The 26,199-nt window shown below is 51.5% G+C and overlaps 3 protein-coding genes across 4 annotated transcripts in view; 1 reads left to right on the top strand and 2 right to left on the bottom strand.

The window, feature by feature from the left end:
- Positions 1-331: 331 nt before the first annotated feature.
- Positions 332-9,598, bottom strand: CSDC2 (cold shock domain containing C2). The gene is made up of 4 exons (XM_040594830.1): positions 9,368-9,598; positions 2,850-3,115; positions 2,455-2,577; positions 332-2,193 (listed from the first exon to the last, which is right to left on the bottom strand). Exons 2-4 carry the CDS (start codon positions 3,023-3,025, stop codon positions 2,031-2,033), a joined length of 462 nt encoding a protein of 153 aa, XP_040450764.1. The 5' UTR covers positions 3,026-3,115; positions 9,368-9,598; the 3' UTR covers positions 332-2,030.
- Positions 9,599-14,729: 5,131 nt separating this feature from the next.
- On the top strand, positions 14,730-22,021 carry POLR3H (RNA polymerase III subunit H). Of its 2 annotated transcripts, XM_040594829.1 has the most exons (7): positions 14,730-14,844; positions 15,211-15,382; positions 16,607-16,703; positions 18,297-18,383; positions 19,368-19,431; positions 20,266-20,473; positions 21,145-22,021. In XM_040594829.1, exons 2-7 carry the CDS (start codon positions 15,272-15,274, stop codon positions 21,196-21,198), a joined length of 621 nt encoding a protein of 206 aa, XP_040450763.1. In that variant the 5' UTR covers positions 14,730-14,844; positions 15,211-15,271; the 3' UTR covers positions 21,199-22,021. The 2 variants fall into 2 exon arrangements, with proteins under 2 accessions (XP_040450763.1, XP_040450762.1); XM_040594828.1 differs by lacking the exon at positions 14,730-14,844 and having other exon boundaries at positions 14,853-15,382.
- A 1,125-nt stretch (positions 22,022-23,146) lies between these two features.
- ACO2 (aconitase 2) overlaps positions 23,147-26,199 on the bottom strand; it is a 22,016-nt gene continuing 18,963 nt past the window's right edge. The window contains exons 15-18 of the mRNA XM_040593930.1: positions 25,418-25,609; positions 24,492-24,624; positions 24,093-24,214; positions 23,147-23,648 (exon numbers count right to left, since the gene is read on the bottom strand). Of these exons, the coding sequence (XP_040449864.1) occupies positions 23,505-23,648; positions 24,093-24,214; positions 24,492-24,624; positions 25,418-25,609 (591 nt within the window). The 3' untranslated portion in view covers positions 23,147-23,504. The remainder of the gene's footprint in view (positions 23,649-24,092; positions 24,215-24,491; positions 24,625-25,417; positions 25,610-26,199) is intronic.

The raw sequence follows: 26,199 nt of genomic DNA, 5'->3' as shown, positions 1-26,199 counted from the left end.
GCTTTGTGCCGGCCTCTGCTGCGGTGAAATGCAGCCAGATGGCAGGCAGCCACACTTCAAAATCCCTGCAGCGGTGGGGGACCAGCCCCAGTCCTGGTCCCTGCTCCATCCTGGTGGGCAGCAGCCTCCTGTCCCAGGCACGGGGTCTGCTCCCCCTAAGCAAGGCTGGAGCACCCCAGGACGCCTGGGACACGCTGTGCAGAAGTGGGCAAGTCTGTCCTGCCATCTGGATAAATCCATGGGTGCTCCCCGTGGTTGTTTATGCAGGACAGCCACTAGCATCCCCACTGCGACACGCACACGCACGACAAAGAGCCAGGATGGGCAGGGCTCATGGGAAAGTCACTTTTAATGGTTTATTGCCAATGTTACAAAGGTCGACAAACAGCCAGACAGGCGGGAACCACACCGGAGTTGTAAAAACACCAACAAGTCTAGGGTTCTAGTTTATTTCCAAAAAAAGAGAGAAAAAAAAGAATCAAACAAAGTTTGCCTTGGCCAAGCTGACTGCATGTCCTGGGGACTGAGCCAGTGTCACCACAGCCTCTGGGCGAGCTGGGCTTCAGGTTGGTAGTGAGATGGGCTGCGGGGTCCCGGGGCTGTCCCACGTAGCACCAGCCTTGACCCCTCCTCTCCTGCTTGTGACAGACCCCTGTCCCCACTGCAACGGTGGCAGCAAGAAGGGTGGAAAAGGCCCTTCTCCATCAGTGCTGAGGACCAGCAGTGCCCACAGCTCCTGCTGAGCAGGTGCCTGGAGAGCCAGCTGTCACCTTTCATTGCTCAAGGGGAGCTGCTGGCACCCCACTGTCCCCAACCACACTTTTAAATAAACCCTTTAGGATGCTGATAATTCCCGGAGTGCCGGCACAGGTGCTGTTCCCCTAGGGTCAGCTCAGGCCCAGCCCAGTGCACGCTGTCCCTGTCCCACCGCCCCCTGCCTGTCCCTCCCCGGGGTGGTGGGAGCCCACCTGGCCAGGGTATGGCGGAGAAGACCAAAAACGAAGTTTGTGCTTTGTATATGAGACCCTGCCTACACCAAGGGGCTGGGGAGGAGGTGGCTGCGCTCACCCCACGGCCGAGGCTACTCAAACCCCTGAGCCCCTCGTCCCCCTCGGCAAGCTACAGAGTTGCACACACGCGTGTGCACGTGTGGGAAGGGGGTCCCCAGGGGGCTGGGGGTACAAGGGGAGGAGGAGAAAGCAGCCATCTCCCCAAAACCATGTCAGCACCAAGCCAAGAAAAGTGCGTTACCGGCCCAGTGGGGACGGGGAGCACAGCACAGAGGTACCAAGTGCACCCCTGCCCCATGCCCAGGCGCATCCCCCCAGGCACAATGCCGAGTGCCCTTGGCACCCTGCCAGCACCCGGCTGCCCCTTAACTAAAATTTTTCTTTCTGTAAGCCACTCGCCTCCGCGTGGCACTGCTGACCTGAGATCTTCTGATGGAGCGACATGGCTCAGGCAGGTGCTGTGAGCTGCCAGTGATGGGGATGGGTCTCAGCCACCCAGCCCCCACACAGTGATACACGGCCCCACACCCCCCAGTCTCTCCCCAGCCCCACGGCATGGCCCGCTGCTGCCCTGCTGTGGGCAGCAGGACCAAGCAGGGTGCCCATCTTGCCAGAGTGGGGTTCAAGAGGATGAGCCAAGCCCCCCCCCCCAGCCTCTCCCTGGCCCCCTCTTGCTCTCAGCACCTGCTTCAGCCTGGGGCAGCTGGGGGGGTTGGGGTAGGACTGGTTCCTCTGCTCCCCGTGGCCTCGGGGGCAAGGAAGGGGACACGGGGCTTGGCACTGTCCCCAGAGCTGGGGGTAGCAGGGGACGGCTCTGCTTCCCCTGTTCTCCTCGACAGACACTTACAAACACACACAGAGAAAGGAAACCGTAACCTTATAAAAGACACCGAACGCAAACACCTGCGTGTTTTGGGGCAGCCCCAGCCCCGTTGCCGCCTCAGCTCCCCCTGCGCCCCCCACAAGCGGCTGGGCAGGCTTGTTCTGTGGGGCTGAGCGGCTGGCGGACCCCCTGGGCGCCTAGGAGCCGATGATCTGGCCAGACCATGTCTCGTGCTTCGTGTGGGGTGCCAGGTTGGTGAGGACCACCTCCACTGCCTGGAACTTCTGGTTCTTGGGAGGGATGGGGCAGACCTTGTATGTCACCTCGTCCCCCTCCACTGGGACGTACTCTCCCTCGATGCTGCAGGAGAGGAGAGGAGAGGTGGTGGGGCTGGGGCCAAAAGCCCGATCCCTGTCCCGGACCACCCATTACCAAGGAAGGCACCCAACGTCCCAGCTGTGCTTTGGGAAAGAAAACCCACTGGCAATAGGGGATAGAGCACAGGCAGAGCCCCGTTCCCATGCCATGGAGACATCCCCACCCCAGCTCAAGGGTCTCCAGCCCCATGCTGAGGCACGGCTCCCCCGAGGTGTCTCAGCATCGCGCGACCCTGGGACTTACTCAGATACGTGCACAAAAATGTCCTCTGTGCCGTTCTCAGGGGTGATGAACCCATGGCCCTGGGAGCGAGAGAACTGCTTGCAGACACCCTTGAAGATGGGGCCGGCAGAGGCACGTGCTGTTCTGTGGGAGGAAAGGGAAGGGATGGAGATGTCTCATGAACAGCACTTGCCCGGGGGGCAGCACGGGGAGAAGTTTGCTATGGAAACGTGGCGTTCCCTGAGACCTCTCGGCACCCGCTCGCAGCACTCCAGGCAGGAGGGTGCGGTGATGCCGGGTGCTGTGATGGCAACATGCAGCAGGCACAGAGCTCTGCAGGCACTGCTGGTGACTGCGGCCCTTGCTCGGCTCAGTCGGGCAGCCCCAAAGCCACTCGCCACATGCCAGGTACTTACGCCGAGTAGGTCCTGGTCCTCTTGGTGGGGAGAGGGCTGGGCAGGTCCCGCAGCAGGAGGTTGCCCCGCTCCCAGATGCGGCTGCCCTCCCGCTGGAAGGGGAAGGTGGGCCACACCGGTGACTTGGGGGAGTGCAGGGGCGGCACTGCTGGTGGGGCGCTGGGGTCTGATGACATGGTGGGGCCAGCGGGTTCCTCCGTTTTGGGAACAGGCGGGTGGGTGGCAGGAGAAAGGGCGCCCAGGAGCACGGGTCTGCTGCCTGCGACCTGGGGAGCAAAGTGGGGGGTGGTTACAGCCCCCCCCAAGGGGGCTTTTGGCAGGGACGGTTTACTGTCAGGAATTGCCCCCTCTACTCCTGGCCCCACATCTGTGGGAGCAGGCAGCATGCTGCTGGCCTTTGGTACTTTGGAGATACCAACCTCCAGTGCTGGGAATAGCCCTGGCTCGGAGCAACCTGGGATATTTCAGCAAATCAATCTCAAGGGAAGAAAAGAGCCTGGTTTGTGGCTTCACCTTTCATTTTCCAGGATAATCCCACATATTAGAGGTGCAATCACTAAAACGCACACCCTGGGTGAAGGAGCAGCTGCGTGCAGGCTGCCATGGCAGGGAACAATTTGGGAAGGATGCACATGCAGCGCCAGCTTGCCCAGGCCCCCAGCCCCAGCCTCTAAGATTTCCCCCCAGCCCAAGATTTCTGCTTAAAAGGTGAAGAAAAAGGCTGAGACAACAAATACTTTAAGGTCAGGGGTCTCAGGTCTCCCCACTGCTGGAGGTTGCCTCAGCCCTATGGGATTTAGGACTCAACCCCAGCCCCAACCATCAGCTTGCTACCCACCCGCACATCCCTATGGGGAAAGGACACCAGGAGGCTACTGCAGAGCCCGAGACACAAGCACAGCTTCCTGCCACTGTGGTCATCAGGCTCCGGTTTTTGGCTGGCATCATGCGGTTTGCAAGGAGTTAAAGCCCCTTGGGGCAGAAACCCCACAATTTTGCAACCTTTGGCTGCTGGAGCATGTGCAAGATGTCGCCTGCCAAAGAGCAGCAGCCAGAACAAGCACGGGCCTGGCTGCCCTTGCCAAACCACCCCAAGCACGAAACTCGGGGGGTTGTGCATTTTTAAGCCTTCCAGCAAGATGCTCTGGTGCATGATCAGCACTGCAGCCGCTTGCTCAGAAAGCCTTTGCTCTGACAATTTTTCTTTCCATCGGTCGCTACATCTGATGCTGGGTGCCTCTGTCTCGGGGTGCCCCACACCAGCAGCTGTTTGGGGGTACGGCAATTTGGGGGTACTGGGTGGGGGCTCCTCTGTCTCCATCATCCCTCAGGCTAAGGGGTTTCCCCATCATCTAGAGCTGGGGAGCCTGACATCCTGTGGAGTTACCCACCACCTCCTGCAGCCCCTCCCACCCTGCTGGGTATGCAGCATCTTTTGGGACAGTACCTGCACACACCAGGAAACTCAGAGAATATTTAATTTGATTTCTGACTCATCCACAGTCCCTTGAGACATGGAGGCCCTGGAGGAACATACAAAAGGGGTCACCTCCACTCTGAAATTAGCAGACAACAAGGACATGGGAAAAGATTTCTAGAGCAGCTGAAGTTTCGGAGAGGGACCAGACAACTCCCCTCCGGGCGATCTGCCTGCCACCGGGTCCTGACTGCTGCCACTCCAGCTTTGGTGCCCATCCATGCATCAGCCAGCATCCTAACAGCTGCCTCCTCTCAGCCCGCAGAGCTTCACCCCAAGGTCCAGGTGGCAGAGGCCATGCTAGAGTCCCACTCCAAGACAGAAGCCACCACCTTCCTCCTGCCCTCCAAGATGACTTCCAGGTGTGTCCATAAACCCCTCTGAAATGTCTCTCCCCTTGCTGGCTTCCCATCTGCCCCCAAACTAAACCCTTCATGCGCTTCAGCAGCTCCTCTCTGCCATAAAGCAACAGGAGCACACATGCCAGCCTTCTGCTCCATGGCCCGCCCTGCACTGGGGCTGCTCAGCTCCAGACCCGCCGGGCTCAGCATCCCCGGCCTCCATGCCCAGGCTCAGCTCCTCCGCTGCCCTGTGCTCAGGCTCAGCATCTCTCTTCCCCATGCCCTTGGCTCAGCAACTCCTTCTCCCATTCCCAGGCTCAAGCTCACCATCTCCTTCCCCCACGGCCAAGGAGCGCAGAGAGGCTCAGGGAGCACCCAAGCGAGACACCCAGAGGCCGGGGCACCCACCAAGCTGTTTCACGGCTCCCATCTGTGCCCCCCGTCCAACCGCCCTGCCTGCGCTGGCGAGCAGCCCGGCCACTTTTGGGCAGCAGAAAGCAATGTGGTCCCCAAGTGTCGCTGCAGGATCTGGCACCTTCCCAAGAGGTGTGAGGGATGGACAAGCAGGACAATTTGGGGGAAGCAGCCCTCAGTTCTCTGCCACATCATGGAGCTGCCACTATGAAAATGGCTTCAGCACAGCATGCCTCTTCTGTGCAGCTTCTGCTGATGAGGCCTTTCGGTTCCCCCACCAGATTAGGGACAATGGAGGGTATTTAACCTGAATAACGATGCTTGGAGCAAACTATTAGTATGCTGAAGGGGTTGGCTGGCACCAGGAGAAAGAGCTTCCTCCAGCGGGTCCACAAGAGGCTAAAAAAATGGGTTTCCTAGAGGCAAAAGAAATACACGAGGCAAAGGGGAAGGGGCGTGCAAGAGGGGGAGCCTTGCAGGGACAAAATGGCATGGGCAGCGGCAACCAAGAGCGGGTTTGCCTCAGGTTCTCCTGCGGGAACAGCCCAGGCTTGGGTGCCCTGGAAGGCTCGGTGGTTCGGGGGACGAGCGGTGGCGGGGGGTAGGAGCATGCTGGGCATCACTGGGGCAGAGGAGACAGACAGCCCGCTCCAGAGACCCAAGGGCAGTAACGGAGGGTGCCATCCTGGGGCTGCTGTTTGCCCCCACGAGCTGAGCTTGCCCCACACGGGAGAACAAGCCAGGCACGATCACCCGCAGGCACTGTGGAGGGCTCTGGCTGGTCCATGGGGATGTGGGGGAGAGCCCTGGCACAGGGCAGCCGCTCACTGGGGTGAGCCAGGGGACGGGCACAGTGAGGCTGTGGGACCCCCATCCTCAGGGGTATGCAGCCTGCCCTGGACGTGTTCCTGAGCAGCCTGCTTTGACTGAGGCATTTCCCCCAGCTCCTGCTTGTAGCGGGGGCTGCAGCAGAGACCCCTGTCCTGCAGCCATGCCAAGGCTGGCTCCCACGGCCAGCAGTGCTCTGGCCCACTCCAGCACCCAGCTCGAGCGCCCAAATTTGTGGGTCAGCCTTGGGGCCCGGTGGCTGAACACCCAGCTTTGCTAGTGCTGGTGAAGCTGAGACTAAGCGGGAGCTCCGGCACCACTGGGGCTCCCAGGGCGGTATCGGGCCTCCCACCTCATTTAAATCCCTGCAGCAAACAAAGGGACCAAGGAAATTAAACTCATGGCAAAAACAAGCTGAGAGAAGAGGGGAGACTCAAGCATGTCCTCACCAGTGTCTCCTCCCCTCCCAGCCCAGTGGAAGAGAGATGAAAGCCTCTCCTGCCCTTCCCCTTCTCTCCCGGTGCTCCACCCCACCATCCTCTCCCCAGCCCTTTCTCCATGCTGCAGCCTCAGCAGACGACAAGGAGGGGACACCTGGGGCACAGGAGGCATTTTCTCCCTCTCCTCCATCACCAAAAGTCATGCTAACCTCTGCCGGGGCCGAGAGAATCTCTCCCCACCCCAGGTCTCTCCCCGGCCCGGCAGGTACCACCACCGACACCACGTCCACCCCATGCACGTATGTATGTACAGTGTGAGGATGAAGTGCAGGTCACTTGAGGAGGCGAGCAGAGGCTGCAGGAGCCCGGCGCTGCCGTGGGGCACAGGAAGCCTTTCCAGCATAACCCCCCTTCCACCACCGCTGCCAGACCTCCGCCTCGCTTCCCCCCAACCCCCCTCGGTGGCTGTCCTCTGGGGGTCCCCTGGGGCAACAGCCCTCCGGGCCGAGGAGGTGTGTAAGCAGCACTGCCCAGCGCTCCCTGGAAGGGTCTTGCTCCCCTTTAAAACCACCCCCTACCCTGTCCATCTTTCCCCCTCCCCAAAGAAACCATCTTGGAGTGAAACCCGAGAGCCCTCTGGTGACAGGGCTTCCTTCGGCGGCAGCCAGCTTTGCTTTTGTATTTTTTGGAGGGCAGGCTTCCGAGCCAACCTGACAGCCGGAGCGCTCGCAGGCGAATGCAGGAAACCCAGGCCAATTAAGGCAGACAGGCAGTAGACACATCAGCTTTTATCTCCAGATCCAAGTACCCCATTCATCACCAGCGACTGAAAGGTCTGCGGTTTATCAAATAAAATCACTGTCTCTCTCCTTCTCTCCAAAGCCAAACACACTGACTTGGGTGCTGGCTGTGACCTTGTTTAACTAAACAGCCTTTCAAGGTCCCCCAGAAGGGGGGAAGGAGCCTTTTGAAGAGGCACCAGCCTCCGTCTGCCACTCCCCGTTCATTAGCAGCAGCGAAGAACAGCCCCTCATGCATCCCTTGGCCGGGCGGGGGAATACATATTTAATTGGCTTAATCACCCCCGGCGAGTCGGCCCTCCCGTACCGCACTTCTTTGTGCTCCTTCCCATCCGCCAGAACCGCCGGGACTGCCCGGGATGGATGGACCAGCATCAACTCTGCCGGTGGCCATCACACTCCGGCTCTGGACCTGACCCTTCAACTGGCCCACCGGCGCCTTGATGGGCAGTTTCCTTTCATTCCACCATGTCCCTTCGCGAATCCCTGGCTCGGATGCTGTCTGCCATCACACTCAGGTCTCCCGAGTGCCGCCGCTCCCCCCACCCCAGCCGAGGAGCTGGAGGTTATTTTCCCTCTGCTGCCTTTTCCAGCGAGCTCCCGCACAGGCTCTTCCCTGCCGCTTGCCATCACATTTTCTCCATTGCTCATGACTGCCAGTGGCCCCAGTTCAGGAGTCCACTTTACCTCCCCACTCCTTCCAGTAGCTACCCCAGTAACAAAAAGGTCTCTGTTTGTCAAAAAGACACCCCATCTGCCCTGGCGGCTGCAGCAGCCATCTCCTCGCCCCACAGAGCAGCAAAAGCGACGTCCTGGCCCATTGCCATTCTCGGGGAGGCTGATGCCCCTCCAGACCCAGCCTGTCTAGACATGGGCTGAAGCAGAGAAGAGCAACACCCCTCCAGATGCGGGAGCATGCCCCCAGAGCTCGATGCAAAAACATAAATCCCATTTTTCAGTTGCTTGGCACGTTCGTGCGCTGAGGGACCCACCGACAATGCTGTGGACAGCAGAGATCCCAAATCGGCATCTCCCGGGGGGCTACTGTGAAGGGCAGGAACCAGCTGGGGAACTGGGATGGCTCCAGGCAGGGGTTACCGAAGCAGGGCCGCCGCAGGGCTCCCCGGCCTGTGTTTCTCCATCCTCCCTTCCTCAGAGGAGGCTCACAGCCTTTGCGTCTGGCAGGTTTTTATAAATGCTGTCTCTGTCCGATGCTAATGAAAGCCTCTCAGCCCCCTGCCACCTCCTTTTTTGGTCACCAGATCATGCTGTTAAAGAGTTAAATACCATGCAAAGCAATTTCCATGCCTACCCTGCATGCTAAAACCCTCTTTGCTGAGACAAATTACTATAGGAAAAATAAACCAGGCAGTTTTTGCAGAATAAACACTGACAGCATCCCCTCCCCAGCTAAGCCAATCACGCTCACAACTCCAAGGATCTTTGCTGAGATAGTCTCGCCTACGATACAGCCTGCTTAGCGCTAAAATATGAATGTCACCTTTATGGATTGATTATAAAAAGCTCCCTTAGTCAGTGCTGGGCTGCCCAGTTCTTGGGGAGGCCATGGGGGAGAGCAAGCAGGCTGCCAGATGCAAAGGGGAAGCAAAGGCAGAAGCCATCATGGAGGCTTGATTTACCTTTTAAGCATATATGCATAATCATCACTACCAAATACCAAGTTTGTGGGGTTTGGTTGTTTTGTTGTGGATTTCTTTTTTTTTTAATGAGAACAGTGTCTGTTCAAAGACCTGGCGAAATGTCCTCCTCGCTATCCTTCCTTCCTCCTTTGTAGATCTAACTTGCTGTCTGCAGGAATGAATAGTGCAGCCAGTCCCAAAGCAACCCCAATTCCAGCCCTCATCATTGTCAGACCGCTTTAATAAGATGGTTTTTTTACAAATCCCCTTCCCGTCACCTGGCAATCAGAGAGCTGGGTCCCAGCTGATCTCAGCCCGCCGTGGCAAAGCCCTGGCTATTAGCTCCCCAGCCAAAGCAGGCATGCAAAGCCGCACGCCGCCACCCCCAGAGGAGTTATTGTTCCTGAGGCTAGTGGGGAATAACCAAGCCAGAGGAGGGAAGTCACGCGTCACCCTCGCACCTCTCTGCCATCAAAAGGAAAACGCAGGTTTGAACGAAAAAGGCGGTGCGTGAAGTTTAACCTCCAGCTACAATAGCCTGGGCAAGCTGGATGGCCATTGTGCCTCCCCTCACTCACCTTCTTAGCAGCAAGGGGCTCCCTGGCGCTGTGCTCTGCAAAGCATCGGTGCTCGGCAGGGCCGAACGCTCCTCCACAACCTTGTGAGGAGCAGCAGTCTCACCTGCAGCCCGGCTCTGGGGGCTCTCTCCTGCTGCCTGCCTGCCTGCCGGCTGCCTGCTGATGGATCTGCGGTATCTGATGTGTGTATGATGTGCGCCTCGCACACACACGCATCCACACGCCTTCCCCTGACGTCAGGGCCAGGCCAGGGGGAGCGGGCAGGTGGGAGGGATCAGCCTGGTCATTTCTGAGCTAGGCTTAAAGGAGCAAGTCTGTACGGGGGGCTGGAAGGGAGTCGGTCGGCCCCAGGGGGCTGCATCACTCAGGTTACACAAAGTGATGCGCATGGGTGGCATGGCCGGATGCAAAGGGGCACCCCACGGGCTGCAGAGACAGCGGAACCAGGAGTGGGAAACCGCCAGAGGGGGAGATGGGGCCAGGAGGCCAGGGCTGGACCGGGAGGGGTCTCCCTCAACCGATCAAACCTCTCCCCTGTCACACCAAGTCCTGCTGGTGCTGCTGCAGCCACTCTTCCCACCTGCTCAAGCCTGCAGTCCCCCAGGCACCCACGGGTGCCACAGTCACAGCACGGGAGCACGGGGGGACATGCCACAAATCCACCCTACCACGCCACTCCCCTGCTCTGGGCTCGCAGCCGTCACAAACCCAGGTGCTTTCTAAGGGTCTCATTTCTAGCAGCACACTATGCCAACCCCCTGACCCCCAAAGGTCTTTCCTTTCTGTTTTCCCCTGTGCCAGCATGACCGTGCTCAGGAGAGCCAGCACTGCAGGCAGAGGCAACGTCACAAACCGGCCAGAGACTTTCTCTCTTGGGGGCTCAGGGTGATGCAATGAGGACAGGAATCAATCGGGCTTTTGCGCCCACTGGGGAATAGGGCGAGGAGTAATGGGGTTTAAATTGCAAGGAACAAGATTGATGCTAGACATTAGGAAACACTTTCTAACAGAACAGACAGTTAATTACTCAAGTAGATTGCCTGGGGAAGCACCGGAGTCTCCATCACTGGAGGTTTTTAAGAACAGGCTGTGTAGGCATCCTTTGAGGGCGATTCAGGTGATATCGGCCTCATTTTGGAGCAGAAGGGTGGACAACACCAGCACGTTATCACACAGGACCCTGTGATCCAGGAATAAAATTTGCAAGAACCCTGAACAACCATGGTACAGAGTCAGTGCTGCAGTGAGCTGTCATGGGCATCTTGTCACACGGGGTGGTTGTGGGTTCCTTTTGGTTTCTTGAACATGACTCTTTCCTTGAGTCATTCTAAGTAGCTGAACATGATGGTTGTCAACCGGGCCTGTTCCACCAACGACCGCCAGCACAGCAGGGAGGCATACAAGTTGTGTGGGAAGCCACGAGGCATGGCACATGACCCTGGAGAGAGGGTCACAACTGCTTCCATCCATCCACGTAGCTGGGTGTTGATCCAGGTGGCTGTTCCAGGGGCTTTGGCAGGGGGACCAGATCACAAAGCAGTTCAGTCTCTCCTGTCAATGAACTATAATGCAGAAAAAGGCTCCATAGACAGGAGACCAACCCATAGTAAGGCCACCAAAGAGCACTGAAACCCCAGGTGCTGGTGGGTTCTGCCATTGCCCATCACACTCTGCTTGTGGCTTTTCAGGCAGTTTCCCATGACAAAACAGGAGCCTCATTCATCCCCTACAGACACCACAAGGCTCATCTCCCCATTCTACCCTTCAAAACCTTGCAAAAGAAGGGGAGGAGAAACCCAGCCAGCTCTCAGTCTCAGTTCCAAATTTCTCCTGAGATGGCCCATCCTCTCCTGGGGGACAGCTCTGCACATCCAGACCAGGAGGGTCCTGAGCTGGAAACAGCTAGAGGCCAGAAGAGTGCTGGGGACGTGTAGTGCAGGCATGCCCTCTTTTTCCCCAGGCATTTGTTTAATTTAACTTGTATATTGAATATCATAAATACCTGTACTTCCCCACCCGACTGGTGGAACGCCAGGGTTAACTGTGTGCCCAGCTGCATGTGTTAAACAAATATAAACTGAACAGAGGAGACAAGTGTCAGAACCTGACTCTCCCACGTAGTCACTAAAGACTCTTGACGGAAAAGGCACAAGGAACTCAAAGTACATTTGATTGGAAGGTGGCTCTGGCATGTGCTGCAGCAGAGGAGACAGAGTCTAAAGCATGCAAAAATGATAAAAGGAGGAGAGGGGAAGCTTTGATCAAACAGAGAGTGGGAGGGGGGTGCCAGAGATGCCTGCAGAGATGGAAGCAAAGGCAGGAACATGGAGGACTGTGTACGTGAGAAGATACATAATTCCTTCAGAGTCAATCAAAGAAGGGCCAAAACAGTCTAGATGCAAATTATCACTCAACTCCTCCAATGTCATTGAGCCAGTTTTCCCCAGCAGCCATGGGGATGCAGGGGCAGAGAAGATCTTAAACAAAATAATTTGGGAGTTCCTTTCATTTTCCTCCCAGTTTCTGAGCCTTCAGGTAACTTCAAATAGTATTTTCCAGTTTTCCTGTACAATCGTGAGAATGAGAAATGTCTGGGATTTTCTCTGAGTGACAGAAGGACCCTTGTGCAATCCCTGGATTCCAGCAGCTGAAGTTTCAAAAAAAACCAGCAATCAAGAACCATGCTCCCAAATGTTGGAAAAGCCCCAATACTGCTGAGAGAGACTCTAGAGACTTTATGGTTATGTATGGAAAGGTGTACACAGGTGCTGTGGACTTGTGGATATTCATTGTGTTGGTACTACTGGGACAAAAAGACACCGCTCAACAAAATGAGGCTGATCACACGATCTCCAACATCAAGATACCTTAGCTCTGGTGTTTAAACATAGCGTAACTCTGAACGCTATCAATAGCTGAGTTGAGACTACACCCATGTTTTACAGGGCAAAGTTTGGCTTTTGTTTATATTTTTACATTGGAGACAGTAGTTATGAAATACGGAATTCCACCAGGGAGAAAATCTGTCATGTGTACAAAGGCCCAGGCACACATGGCTTGAGATCGGTGGAGTTACCTGCAGGTGGTGAGACTGGAAAGCATTTCCCACAGCCCATGGTGTTACTGGTGGAGGCTGAGAAACTGCCAGACTCAGCTCTGGTAGTGTTTGTAGCCTGGTATCTAAGGCAGTGAAGCTCATCCAACATTGCCATCACCAGCCTTCTCTCCACACATTTCAATTCAGTTTCCCCATAGTATCAAAGTACCTGCAAGTTTCACCAAAATACACAGCTACGCAAAGAGGAATCCTGTCATCTTTACTGAGGAACAGCCTGCAGTGTTCAGCCCTTGTCGGCAATCATAGAGCTGACACAGGAGAAAGATTCTCCACGTCCCTACCCCACAAGAGCTTGCTCGGTGCCTCCACTTTACGAGACACCAAAGACCCAAATGTAAGACACAAGCCGGTATGAAGCGAGGCCTCGCAGCCCTGCTGCTCACACAGCTGTGTTTTGGCAGCTGTGGATCATACTGAAGGGAGAGGCATCTGCTTTGTATTGGGCACTCAACAGCCTCTGATGGGGCATGGCTATTGGAAGCATGAAAAATGTTAGCTTTAAGGAAGGGCTAGAAATGGAAGTGTGATACAGACTCTGTCCAGATCCACTTCTCTCCATCTCCCATGATCTCCCAGGTATTCAGCCTACTACTTCCCTGAAACCCTGCCCCTATTTAACCTTACAGTTCTTATGTACAACAGCATCCAGAGTGATCCAGATCTTGCCAATATCGTGTCTAACTTCTACCTCCTCGTGAGATACCAAGGTAATTCCTTCCTCTGCCATCAGAAGGACAGGGGCAGGAACTATTCTCCCTTCTGAAAAAGTAGCTACAGATACCTGCAAAACCTGCACTCCAGCCAAAGGTCAAACCTCACACTGCCTGACCTGAGTGAAGCCAGGACAGAACAGCAAGGGATGTGGCACGTGCGCCAGCAAAACTGTGCCACGCTGAGACTAGCGCAGCCACAAATGTAGCAAAGGAGAAAGGAGCTTTTGTAAGGCTCCTTGAAGTAGGACGAGAAGAGCAAGAAATGCTGTGGATTTGGGTTGAGGTGTCCTGATAGAGTGGTGTCTGCTGCATTGGCAGCAGAGCTCCTTGCTGAGATGTTAGGTGCTGCTCCCAAGAAAAATGCTGCACTTCTCAGGTGACAGGGGAAAATTTGTTCCTGGGCCCCCCATTTAATACAGACACGCCAAGCATGTGCAGACCAGCCATGTTTATTCAAAAGAAACCCACGGCACAACAGATCCTGGTGAAACAGGAGTAATTGCAAAGAGATCAGAAACTCTTTGGCCAAGACAGGTATCTTGTTAATGAGGTCTAGCTGCATATTTCCAACCTCGTTTCCCCCTTCCTGTTCCAAGGCAGCTCAACATTTAATGATTTCTTATCTAAAGCACTCATTACTGTCCCACTATGCACTGCTGGGGGTTGTGGGGGATGACACACTTAGCCGTTGCATCAAAGCCATTATGCTGAGAGTGCAGTTTTGACTGTCAGCCAGAGATGTTTGGTTTTCCTGGCAAATCTTTTTTTAAATCACACTTAAAACAATCTCCTTTTATTTTTTCTGACAAATTTCAGACATTAGCACACCCCCTTGTTTTCTACCATCCCTCATGCTGCTTACCTCACTGCAGAATGCATCGAGGCCTGCAAAACTATACCAAGGGGATTTTTTTTCGCTGTTAACACTCAGAATAAATTATTCCAGCTCTGGAATATCTGGACTATCCAGCTCCACCAATCTCTTGCTAATTTGTACCTGACAATAACCTCGACCTAAGTATTGGATAGTCACTGTTGTGAAAGGTGCAAGGGGTCTATAAACGCCCCTGGTTTTGCTGGGTAGGTAGGCAAACGGCTGAAGTACTGGCTTTCCGACAAGTGCAAACTTTGATCTCTGCTGTGCTGTCGAGATTGAAGCTTAAGAAAACGATAAATGAAAATACAGTACGTGCAACTGTGGCTTGTTTCAGGTGAAACAGCCGCGGCACCGGAACCATTGCCCAAGGAAACACCTGCGGGGGGGAGCGGGGGCAGGTACCGAGCAGCCCTGCACGGGGCAGCCGGTAGCTGAGGACCTTTCCACGTTTATATTGACTAAAACCACCCCCCTTACGGTGACCACCAGAAATCAGCGTAACCCTAGGCCGCCGGGTCCCGCCCCCCACCGGTAATGGCACGTAACGGAGCAGCGCCCTGCCCCGCGGTGAGGAGGGACAAAATGGCCGCCGCGGGGCGGGGCGCTTCGCTCCGCCTGGCCGGCGAGACGCGGCAGGGCCCCACCACGTCCCCTGAGGGCTCCGCCCCGTGTCAATCAGAACGCAGGCCCGCCCGCCGAGGGCGATTGGCTGAGGCGCCGGAAGTGCCGGGGACCCGGAGAGCGCGCGGCGGGGCTTCGCGTGCGGGAGGTGGGTGAGGGCGCGGCAGCGACCCAGCGGGGCTCCCCCGCCGCCGGCCCGCCCGCCCTGCGCCTCCGAGCCCCGGGCTGCCTGGCGGCGCGGCTGCTGGCGCGCTCCCCCCGTTCTCTGCAACGGCGGCTGCCTGGCCGCCCATCCCGGACTGCGGTTGCGTGGCCACCTTCGACCCCTCTTCTTCTTGCTCTCCGCAACGGCCGTTGTGCGGCCGCCCTCACCCCCCCAGGCTTTCTCCCCCCCGGCCCGTTCCCCCGGGATAGCCGGGGCGCTGCCCCGCTGAGCGCCGTGCAAGGCGTTGGAGTGAGTGGTTTCCCAGGCCCGCCGCTCATCAGTCGTTGGGGGTCTGGGTTGTCCTTGCAGTGTTGCGGTTCCCGAGGCTGTTGGTGGCTTCTCGCTCAGCTCAGAGGCGCTCCCCACCGCCATGTTTGTCCTGGTAGAGATGACTGACACAGTAAGAATTCCTCCCTGGCAGTTTGAAAGGAAACTGAATGAATCCATTGCTGAAGAGCTAAACAAGAAATTGGCCAATAAGGTAAAGCGGGGCTCATGTGTAGGTTGATACAGGTGTCATAACATCCCTGAGCATTTCTTCCTTTTATTTGTTCCTAATGAGATGTGTGGGTGAAGTATCGGAATAGTTTAGATGCGAAGGCCATCCTCAGCGACTGAAATAACAGAGATTGTAAACAAAGAGGCAGCCATGTATCATCTCAAAGGGTACATTTTTCTAATGGCCAGTGCTGTAATGGGAAGATACTGAGATGCCAGATGGGGCAGAGAAGCATGGAAGAGAAGTGAGAGTAACTACTGGCTTGTGTGTAGAGTACTGATCTGAAATGCAGTCTGAAAAATGGATGCAAACTAATCCATCCAGCTGAGGAATTTTTTCAAAAAGTGATGTAAATAAATGTAGAACAATAATACTGAAAGAGAAATGAAGGTATTAATGGATGACTTGGTCTGTGGTTAGTACTTGAAATGTAGTGTGGCAGTAAGAAGTTGGTCTTTGGTGCAGGATATAAAGAAGTGTTCTATTGTAGACCAGGAGGTCACAGTTTCTCTGTGCATCCCGTAGGCCTCTGATTAGCTTATGGCTTTCAGTGCAAAGCAGGTGCAAAACTCAAAATACAGGTTTTGAATGTGAAGGATGCTCAGAAGAGCAATCTGAAGCGGTGAAGAGTTGTGAATAGCAGATTATATGGACAGGTTATGAAAAGCAAAAGGCTTCCCTCATCTGCTAGTGACTGGTGGATGTCTCAAATTTTGTGGGCTGTGAAGCAATCTTGGAAGTAGCAGAGAAACCAGGAGTTCTCGTCGTGTCTCCCCAGAGCTAGTACAATTAAAGATAAAGGCACGATTAAAGACAAAGGCAAGCCTAGAGACTTCTGAGAGTTTAATTTTAGTGAAAAGTTTTTTTAGCCTTTGAACAAACTGTGGGGCTGGTGGGCAATAATAGCTGTGGGCAACTGTCCGCTGTCTTGGCGGTTCAGCTTCTCTCACCACTGACAATTGCCGCAAGGATTTCTGTTTGTAGCAGTGTTCTTTACATGAATACATGTACTCCTGTAACACTCAGGTTAGGGATTCCCCTACAATGCAGTGTGGTTAGGCCTGGCAAGGGCTGTTGAAGGGAGTTTACCTCCTGGAAGCCTCCCTTCCATCTTACCACCCTTCTGTTGCCTCCTTTTGAAAAGGCGTGTGTAAATTTGATGGTTTGCTTGATTTACTGCTTTTTAATTTTTTTTTGTTTGAGCAGGTTGTATACAATGTTGGCCTCTGCATCTGTCTGTATGATATCACAAAGCTGGAAGATTCATACATATTCCCTGGAGACGGTGCATCACATACCAAAGGTATATTCTTGTCCTCAGTTATTTAGTGATCTGGAAATGTAAACTGAGTTCGATTGTTAAGGGAAGTAAATTTAAAGGAACTCACTGAGGTTCATAGCCTTAACTCTGTTCCTCTTAGGAAGACAAGAGGGACATGGCAAAAGTTAGCTTCTTTCCTTTGCATTTTTGGGGTAAAAATAACAGTTTTAAATAGGCAGTCCTGTTTGTCTTCTCCCACAGCCTGTTTCTGTTCTACAATTAGAGCCATAGGTGTGGGGTAAGGAAGAGGTTAATTTCATTTAGAATGATTGGAAATCTGCATGTAGAAAATAAGTTGTTTTGCACTTCTCTAGTATTTTTTCTTTTTGAAGTTTATTTTCCTTAGCTAGAATGTTGAAACATGTTTCATTTGCACAGCATTTGATGCTGTTTTCCTAGCTGGAAGTTTTGTTACTTTTTTTTTTTTGAGACTTAGACAGATCTGGTTCAGCATACATTTCTAGTGACTTTTTTTAAACTGAGAAATTACTAAATTATTTACTTTGACTTTTGGAAAATCTGAGCAAAAACTGGAAGTAAAGGCATAAAAGCAAAGTTCGTGTATTTAAGTTAAAATAACTTTCTTTGAAAGTAGAAAAATGCATCTCTTTCCAGTTTAATTTTCAGTGTGGAAGCGTACCTTGAACAAATGACGTTTCCTGTTAGAAGAGAACTGGTCTGACTCTATGTGGCTCCCCTTGTCTAAATTTTAACTCCAATAGAACTTGCTGCCTACAAATAAAAGCTTCTCCAATACTGAAGGAGGATGGCAGGCTTTCCTGCTTGCTTTGATCTCTATTCAGCTTCTTAACTTTGAATTACTCCTTGAACCGAAACAAGAGAATATATTATCTCTGAGCTTGGAAGAAAGTCTGCTTTTAGAATCTGGGGTAGCACTTTGATAAGTCCTGCTGTGTCTGGTAATAACTCTAATGTACTGCCTGACGTGTAAAAGAGGAGCACTGAGTATGGGACAGCTAAGATGTTAAAATGGCTCATAAGCATTATTTGGCTAAGATTGTCATAGTGTAACGTTCTTATAAATGCAAAATCTTTAGTTAGAAACATTTTATTTAACCTGGATGAAAAATCCAATTATGTTAGAGAATCTTATTTACTCTGATAATATTTGATATCATATATTTCATGTAAAGAAAATACAGCATTGCTGACAAAAGGAGCAGAAGTATTACAAGGAAGTATAATTTCAAGTGATACTCTTGGCTTTGAAGCATTATGGAGGAAGGCTTACATTGTAACTTAAGCAGAGGCCCTGCTCCGTGTTCTTCATCTTACAGTTAATTCCGTGACCTTAAACTTTCACAAGATTGAAGAGCAGAGAACAGGACACTGCTGATCAACTGCTGTTCAAATTCATACAAAACAGTTAGGAATCAGGACTGTTATTCCCATTTTTCTATTTAATCAGAGCCTTTAAGGGAATTGCAAAAGAAACTGGGTAAGCATTTTAGAGGGCATATAGAATGTGGGATTCTGTTTTAATGGCTGCCACCCTGTGGAAGGAGTATAGTTCACTAACATGGACATAACACTAATGGTCTGTTTTCTTTGAAGTGCATTTCCGCTATGTGGTCTTCCATCCCTTCCTGGATGAGATTCTGGTTGGACAGATTAAAAGCTGCAGTCAGGATGGCGTTCACGGTAAACCGCAACTTCTAATGTTACGGACACGTGAGCCGCAGAGCTCTTGGGTCTATTGAGGTTCTGTGATTGCAGGTGATACAGTGCTGTCTGTAGGCTGGTGAAAGGCTATTGCTGGCCTCTAGTCCTGCTGCCATCTGAGGTGGTTGGTAGTTGGAGCCTGGCAGCTTCCTGGGCCCTTGATGGTTTTGTCTGCACTCCCCTTTGCTTTTGTCATTCATGTGCATGCCCAAGAAGAACAGGCAAGCCCATCTGGAGCGCAGACTGCATTCATTTTCTTGCTTTGGTTAATAGAATTTGTTTTTATCAAAGTGGTAGTGTTGGCTTGTGTTGGTCTGATAGATCATCCCTGTAGTGGTGTGCAAATTCATGATTGTTTCCTCTACCTGGAAACATGGCAGGGAAACGTCTTTGTGAGCACAAAGTGCTGTCAGATTCATGGAATATGTAATTGATGAGTTGCTTTCCTTTCTCCCATGGAAGCAAGCTCCTCTGCCCAGTTGTTAAGTTAGGACAATAAGATTATCTTGTTTGCATTTGTTGCTGAATTTGGGCATGTCCACACTGATAAAATTCAACATCATGAAATCTCAAGGGGGAGATTGGGGTTGTTCTAACTTTATATTGGTCTTCATTTAACATGTTACATCTGTAATTTCTAAGCTCTTTTCTGTCACAGACCTCTATAGCATCTGACTCATTTCTTGGAACGCTTTCATTTCTAATCCTGTTCCAAACAGTCTTTTCCTTTCCCAGCGGGCTTGAAGACTGTGCCCTCCGTTGCTGTGTGTACTTTCAGCTGGGTGGTTGCTTTGCTGCCAACAGAAATTGAACGTTGTGGCTCAAAGAATAATTCCTGCATGATCTCAGATGTCCTTCCTGAAAGAGGAAGGAGAATGCGTCTAGAAATGCATTTTAGGAATTGCTGTGGTACATCATTTGCAAAGAATCATTTCGGTCTTCATCAGGATATTTTCTCCACAGTTTCTATTGGATTCTTTGATGATATTGTCATCCCACCAGAATCCCTGCAGCAGCCAGCTAAGTTGTATCCTTTGATCACCTTTGATAACTTCACTACTTCATTTCAAAAGATTGTGCAGTGCTGGTCCCACAGGCATTCACTACTGCAGCGATGTAGGTGCCCAGTGGCAGAAGCTAAGCTGTTGTGTTGGGCAAGTCCCGCAGACCATTATCACAGCTAGACAGGCCTCACGCTTATTAGGTTTTGCAGGATCATTGTGCCCGCTGATAGAATTGAACGGCAGTGTCCCCTGAACAACTGCAGTGTAATCCCTGCCTCTAGTCTTGGCTGTTGCTGAAGACAGAATGCAGGTTTTACCACATCATGTAATGTCTAGATCAGGGGTCCTCAAACTACGGCCTGCGGGCCGGATACGGCCCCCCAGGGTCCTCAATCCGGCCCCTGGTATTTACAGACCCCCCCTGCCACCCCCCCGGGGGTTGGGGGGGGAACCAAGCAGCTGCAGATGACTGCCTGCCACTGCATCTGTGCGCCGGCCCCCTGTTTAAAAAGTTTGAGGACACCTGGTCTAGATACATGGTGTGTCTGATATACTTAATTGTGGTAGATGAGATCTTCTGGGGTTTGAGGGGGGTTGCTTTTTTAGGGCTCTTTGTTGTTGTTTTTTTTGAGGGGTGGGTAATCCCAACTCTGCCCAGCAGCATACACCTTGAAGCAGGAAAATCGGAAACAAGACAGGCATCTTGGGCTGCACAGATGGTGGCCCAGGATGGTGCAGTGCAGTTTGAGAAATAATTGCGAAAAGGCTTTGAATTGAGTCTGTTGTCAAAATTGTCAGAAAGTGATCTGTCAGGCAGAATGCTGATTGTTTCCATCCTTAACCCTTGGCATGGCCAGCGATGAAGCAGAGCAGGTGTGGGTGTGGGAATATGAGACGGAAGAAGGGGCCCATGACCTCTACATGGACATTGGGGAGGAGATCCGCTTCAGAGTTGTGGATGAAACGTTTGTTGATACATCACCGACAGGTCCCAGCTCTGCACAGGCTTCCACTTCAAATGCCACAGAAGAAGTCCAGAAGAAAGAGGCACCCTACACTCTTGTGGTAACTGTGCATAACTCATAAACCCTTGTGAATGTTGTGGTTTATTCTATATCTAAAATAGCATCCCTTTCCCAAGGAACTGGTTGCTTTAAGCTGACCATGAAGCAGAGAGTCACAAAATGAAAGGAGTGGAAAAGGGGAGAAATGAGATTGTTCTTGTAGTGGCTCTGTGTTAGCTGCATGTTTTCATTGGAACAGTTTGTGGTTGTTGGTGGAGTTCCCCCCAGGACGCTGATTTGAAGCAGGCTGCAGATGCAGGACCTGCGGGTAGGAATGAGCATGTGAGGAGTAGAGCTGGGAGAACCACATCAAGGTCTGCACAGCAGCTGAACAGTCTGGCCCCGGCTGTGTTTGGTGCAAGACCCACCTGAGTACAGTGCAAGAGAAAGATGGATCTAACCCAGTGAAAGCTGTGTTTTCTCACAGCTGGAGTATGTTGGGACAGTCAGGAGTAGAATGGGCAAGTGCTTGATTTTCAAGTGTTGAACATTTGGTGTAGTGTTGACAAGCTTTAAAGGAGTTTGGGCAAGTGCTTAGCAGGCTCTGCTAGGAAGGCAAAGTGAGTGCCTCATCCATAACTTGGGGGGAGAGATTTTATATTTTTATGTGTTTACTGCTGTATTCTCTATGCACTTTACAACTGAACACTCTATTCTTCTGTCTGTGAACAGGGATCAATCAGTGAGCCAGGCCTGGGCCTCCTGTCATGGTGGACAAACAGTTAGCTGCAATCAGAGCCTGCTCCACAGATCTTTCCGATGGACGTTTGGGGTATAATGGGGTTCTGCTGGTGCTCAGCGCTGCTCTGAAGCTGAATGAGAAATTAGACCTGCCATTCTCATGTTTCCCCTTCAGCTTCCAACCTGCCAGACAGACACAGTTGCTTTCAAGAAATGTCTTCACTGATCTGTAGAAGTGAATTTACAGGCACAAAAAGCCTTGAGCGCAGCAGCAACAAACTCAGCTGGAGCTTTGGTCTCCTGCCCTGGAGGGAAAACTGGAGAGGTCTTTACTTGCCTGAATTAAGAAGGGAGTTGACTTCAGTGAGTGAAAGCAGGAGAGAATACCTGTCAAGAAGTATTGCATACTTGGGCTTAGAGTTTGATTACAGAGGGGTAGAAACTTGCCATTCTTTTGACAGAAAATGGAAAAGAAACAGCAAAAGACTAGAGTTAATAGAGGTGTGGTACTCTGGAGACCTGGAAGATGCTGCTGCTGGGAGGGCAGGGGAGGTGGCGGTAATCCGCTAAGAATGGGAACTTAACCCAAGGATGAAGTCAGCCAAAAAGAACCGGAATGACAGTTTACCTAAAAGTAATGTAGGCTCCGTGAAGATGACCACTATGGAAAGCTATAGGCTGCTTACTGTGCTGAATGGAAATACTTTATTGGGCAGGTTGTGTTTATGTAGAATGAGCTAAACTTTGCAAGAGTTTGACTGAAAATGCATAATTATGAACTGAAATGGACCAAGGCTGCTTTGAGCAAGCTAAATACTTGTTTGTGGGGGTGCGTTAATACCAGAAACGGAATAAATAGTAAAACCCACCCAGCTTGCCTTCCTGTACAGTTTGTGGGGAAACTTAGCTTCCTGCCTAGGAGGAAGAAAAAAGTTGCCTCCTGCAGTTTAGCTATTTGGATTTCAAGGCAGACAGTGTTGAGACCAACACTTTGCTCTGCTCTAACAGCCAATAACTAACAATTGCCATCACCCTCCCTGACAGCAGTAAAAGGAAAGGGGGGAACAAAACAGTGAGTAAAATCTATGCAGGGCCCATTGCCAAGAGAGTGATGTTGCACATAATTACAAAGCCAGCCACATTTGGCAGGAAGGGGCTATAATTCCCTGGGATAGTGGGTCTGCTTAACCTCCAACTGTGAAAACAAAGCCTGAGTCATCAGCACCCTCCCTGCAGCGTCGTTAGAACCCCTTAATTCTGAACTGTTATTCCTGGTGCATTGCCCTAATTAAAAGGGAGCCTAGAATTCTTTAGGTTCACATAGTAACAGGTCCATCTGCTCAGACAATAAGCTTACTGAATGCCCTCTATAGCATGGTAGTGCTCAGACATGCAATCATCTAGCCCAGTGGAAACAAACTGTTTGCAGAAAAACCTCAGCTGTTTGTATGGGTGGAAATTTGGGTGAAGTTGTCTGGAACAGCCAGAGATGCTTCACCTAGCAGGGGAGAAGAAAACAGCCCAGGTATGTCCAAGTAGCTGTTGTGCTCAGCTCCCGTTTCACAGGGTCAGAGCTCTCGCTCTGTGTGCTGTTCTAATGAGGTACTCCTCAACACCAGTCTCCTGTTGTGGAGAAAGCAAGTTGTACTTGAGGAAATTAGTTTACTGCGTGATGCTGGGAAAGCATATAAATCGCTTGCTCCTTGCACATTTGTCATTGTTGCCCTGGGCAGGGATGTAGCTGGGAAGGGGGTGATAGTCACACATGTAGCCTGCAGTAGGTTAAAGTGCAAGACAGCTGTGAGGGCTCTTTTTTTTCACTTGGTTGGTGTTTTTTTTTCCATATAGCAATGATGTACAGAGTAAGAAGTCGGCAAGTACCACCCTATATATCTCCAAGAATTTCGTTCCTACCCTCACAGCAACAGGGAAATAACAATGGGGAAACAGGGGCTTGAAGAGCCAGATAATGAATACAGTAACACATGGCAAAGAAATGGTCACATTCTTTATTTTCATTTTAAGTCTTTAGCCATCAGTAAAGTGAATGGGCAGAAAATAACCAGCTGAGCAGACAAATCCACCTTAGCCAGTTATTTCCAAATATAAATAACTGTGGGACAACCAAAATTGAGCCAAAATAGAAAAAGGGAGCTGGGGCATTTAAAAGACAAAAGTAAGCCTAGCTGTACTCCCTTTTCATAATGTCAGTGAAGAGGAAGTACCATAACAAAAAGGAAGCTATGGTTACATTTGATCAGACATTTATTCCAACAGTAGGCATGGAATTGCACTTTCATGAAAATGCCAAAGCTGAATTGAGTCCAGTGCACTGGGGACATTGTGCGTACTTAGCTTGATTTCTGCTGCAGCTCCTTCATTCTGTTCAGGGCACTGCCAGCCTGAAACCACTCTATCTGTGACTCATTGAAGGTGTGGTTCAGCATGATTGTTTCTTGGCTCCCATTGGGATGCTTGATGATGCATTTCAGAGGCTAAAGGAAGAAGACAGTTTTTATTTTCCCCCCTTCTCTTTCAAGGGAGCAAGTTAACAGAAGCCTCTCACAGGAAAATTCCTGCGTGTTTTTACAGGATTGAAAATGGAAAATTGGAGCTTGGGGTGGGTCTCAACAGAGAAGTGTGGTCGCAGTTCCTTCTAGGGAACACTCATGCTTAAGGCAACACATCCAGGAATTTGGAATACTGTACAAGGGTTTCTTGCAACCGTTCAGAATAAGGCAACCCGATTCTGACTTGCTCTCTAGCCACCCAGACCACTGGTGCAAAGTGTCTCATCTGGCTGGTACTGCACTGCCCATCAGTGCCTGTGCTGCTTCAGGCCCCACGCACACAGCTCGACACTGTCCCCCATCACCTGTCCCCCATCACCGGCACATCCCTGCCCCCCGACTGCAATGCCAAGACACCCAGACAGTTACCTTTCCGGGTGCAAAGTCTGCCAGCCCCACAATGCTTAACTTGTCCACAGGATGAATCTTGTTGTAGTCCGCTGGATCAGCGAAAGTGAGAGGCAGGAGACCTTGCTTCTTCAGGTTGGTTTCTGCAGAGAACAAACCACCAAGCACACTTGTAACAACGCTGCAGGGGATCAGTGTGTTGCACCTTCTGGCTGGCTCAGTGCTTCTCAGAGAAATGTTCCAGCAACAATTACAGTCTTTGTAGCAAAATCAGCACACCCGCTGTTTGTGGCCTATCTAACTAGGTATGTAACACGACTCCTGACAAGAGGGTGTTGAGCCCTGGGGCAAGGCAAACACCACTTCCACTCAAACCAAATACATCCTGTTTACACACATCACAGGGGAAGTGCAACTCACCATGGATCCTGGCAAAGCTCTTGGTGATGATGACCCGGCCCCCCAGGTGACGTGGCTCCAATGCTGCGTGCTCCCGGCTTGATCCCTCACCGTAGTTTTCATCCCCAATAACTGCCCATTTGACACCCATTTTCTGTGACAAAAAACAATTTACACTTCTGCAGTCACCCAAGCAAGGAATTAATAACAAATACCCACCCACACATCTAATTTCAGTGCTACACTACTGACATTGCTGTGCTATGACACCTTCTCCCAGGTTTTGAAAAAGGACAGAAACAAAGGAATTAAATGCTTCACAGCAGTTAGGCACAGCCATCCTTCGCTAACAAGGACTAAGGAGGATTTCCCTTGGCATCCAGAGCAAATCCTTGCTGCCACCTTTCCTTCCCCAGAGCAGTGTTCATACCAGCCATGATCCCTGCTCTACTTATGGAATAGATACAGAAGATTTTAACTTCTGTCTACTGGGAGAACCAATCTGAGACCACTGCCAAGCTGTCCAGAGGGTAAGAGGACATATTTCTTGAGATTCTAAGCCAAGTGTTAAGGAATGAAGAGGACAACATTAAAATTTGTTTGAACGTTAGACTAGTCACAGGTGGAACACTCCAGGAGGCAAGATTTAGTTGCAGTCTGATGACACCTGTGCCTCGTAAGGTGTGCAGTGGCTAAAGGAGTTCTTCCCCTTTCATCCATGATTTCTGGTCCCCTCTCAATCACAAGATCCTCTTCCCTGTGGCAGGTAGGGGGGACAGAATCTCCTACAGGAACTGCAATCATCAGAGCAAGTCCCAAGAAAAAGCCTCAATGCTGAGTGAATTCACAGCTGCCGTTACTTTAGAGCAGGAGGGCAAAATCCTTGGCACAGACTGTCCAAAGTGTAAACAGCTTCTTAAAATAGATGCGCCAGGGGAAAGTCTCACCTTGTAGTAACGGGCTGTGTCTGGGACTGGGCCAAACTCCTGCGTTAATGCATTCCTCACAGAGTTGGCTTTGCCATTTTCAATGTTGATGGCGCCGATGAGCAGATTGTTGGAGATGTTGTCCAGATGGCCACGGAATTTGAGCCACGGTCCAGCTGCAGAAATATGGTCAGTGGTGCATTTCCCTTTTACCTAAAGGGTAGTAGAAGAGAAGAACGTCTTAGGATCGATCTGTGACTTGACCCTTCCTCAACACTTTTTACTGTAAAGGATCTTCACATCTCTTTATAAAAGGCACAAACTCAAGACAATTGCATCTGTTACAGATCAAGGCACTCTAAGGCAGAACACCATGGTCATTCTGCACGTGGTGGGTAGGAGGAACATCCCCATTCCAAAGGGCGAACTGTAAAAATGAGCTTAGCCATGACACCTCCTGCCATGTCCTCATTTCCCCCAGCAGCAGGTTCTTCAGGTACAAAAAGCAATTAATCCCTTCCTGCTATAGCTCACCCACCCTGCTGGAGGGGTTCAGCAAGATGCTAAGTATTTCCTCTAAGCTCCCAATCTGCACATAAGCCTTCTCAGCTTGTAAGAACAGAATTCCCAATGAGAGAGAAGTCCCAAAGTGCTTGCAAAGGAATTGCCCATGTCAGAAACTCAAGCACAGCTCTGTATGGCCCTTGGGAGTACCTGCACCACTGCCACTAGAACCAGCAATGTGCCTGAAGGTCAGCTCCTAAGAGGCTAAATTTCAGAATCCGTCAGTGTATTAACTGAAG

Source organism: Falco naumanni, chromosome 5 (genome assembly GCF_017639655.2).
Source record: "Falco naumanni isolate bFalNau1 chromosome 5, bFalNau1.pat, whole genome shotgun sequence".
In the NCBI taxonomy this organism is placed as follows: Eukaryota; Metazoa; Chordata; class Aves; order Falconiformes; family Falconidae; genus Falco; species Falco naumanni.
This window is presented reverse-complemented; position numbering and strand designations above follow the sequence as displayed.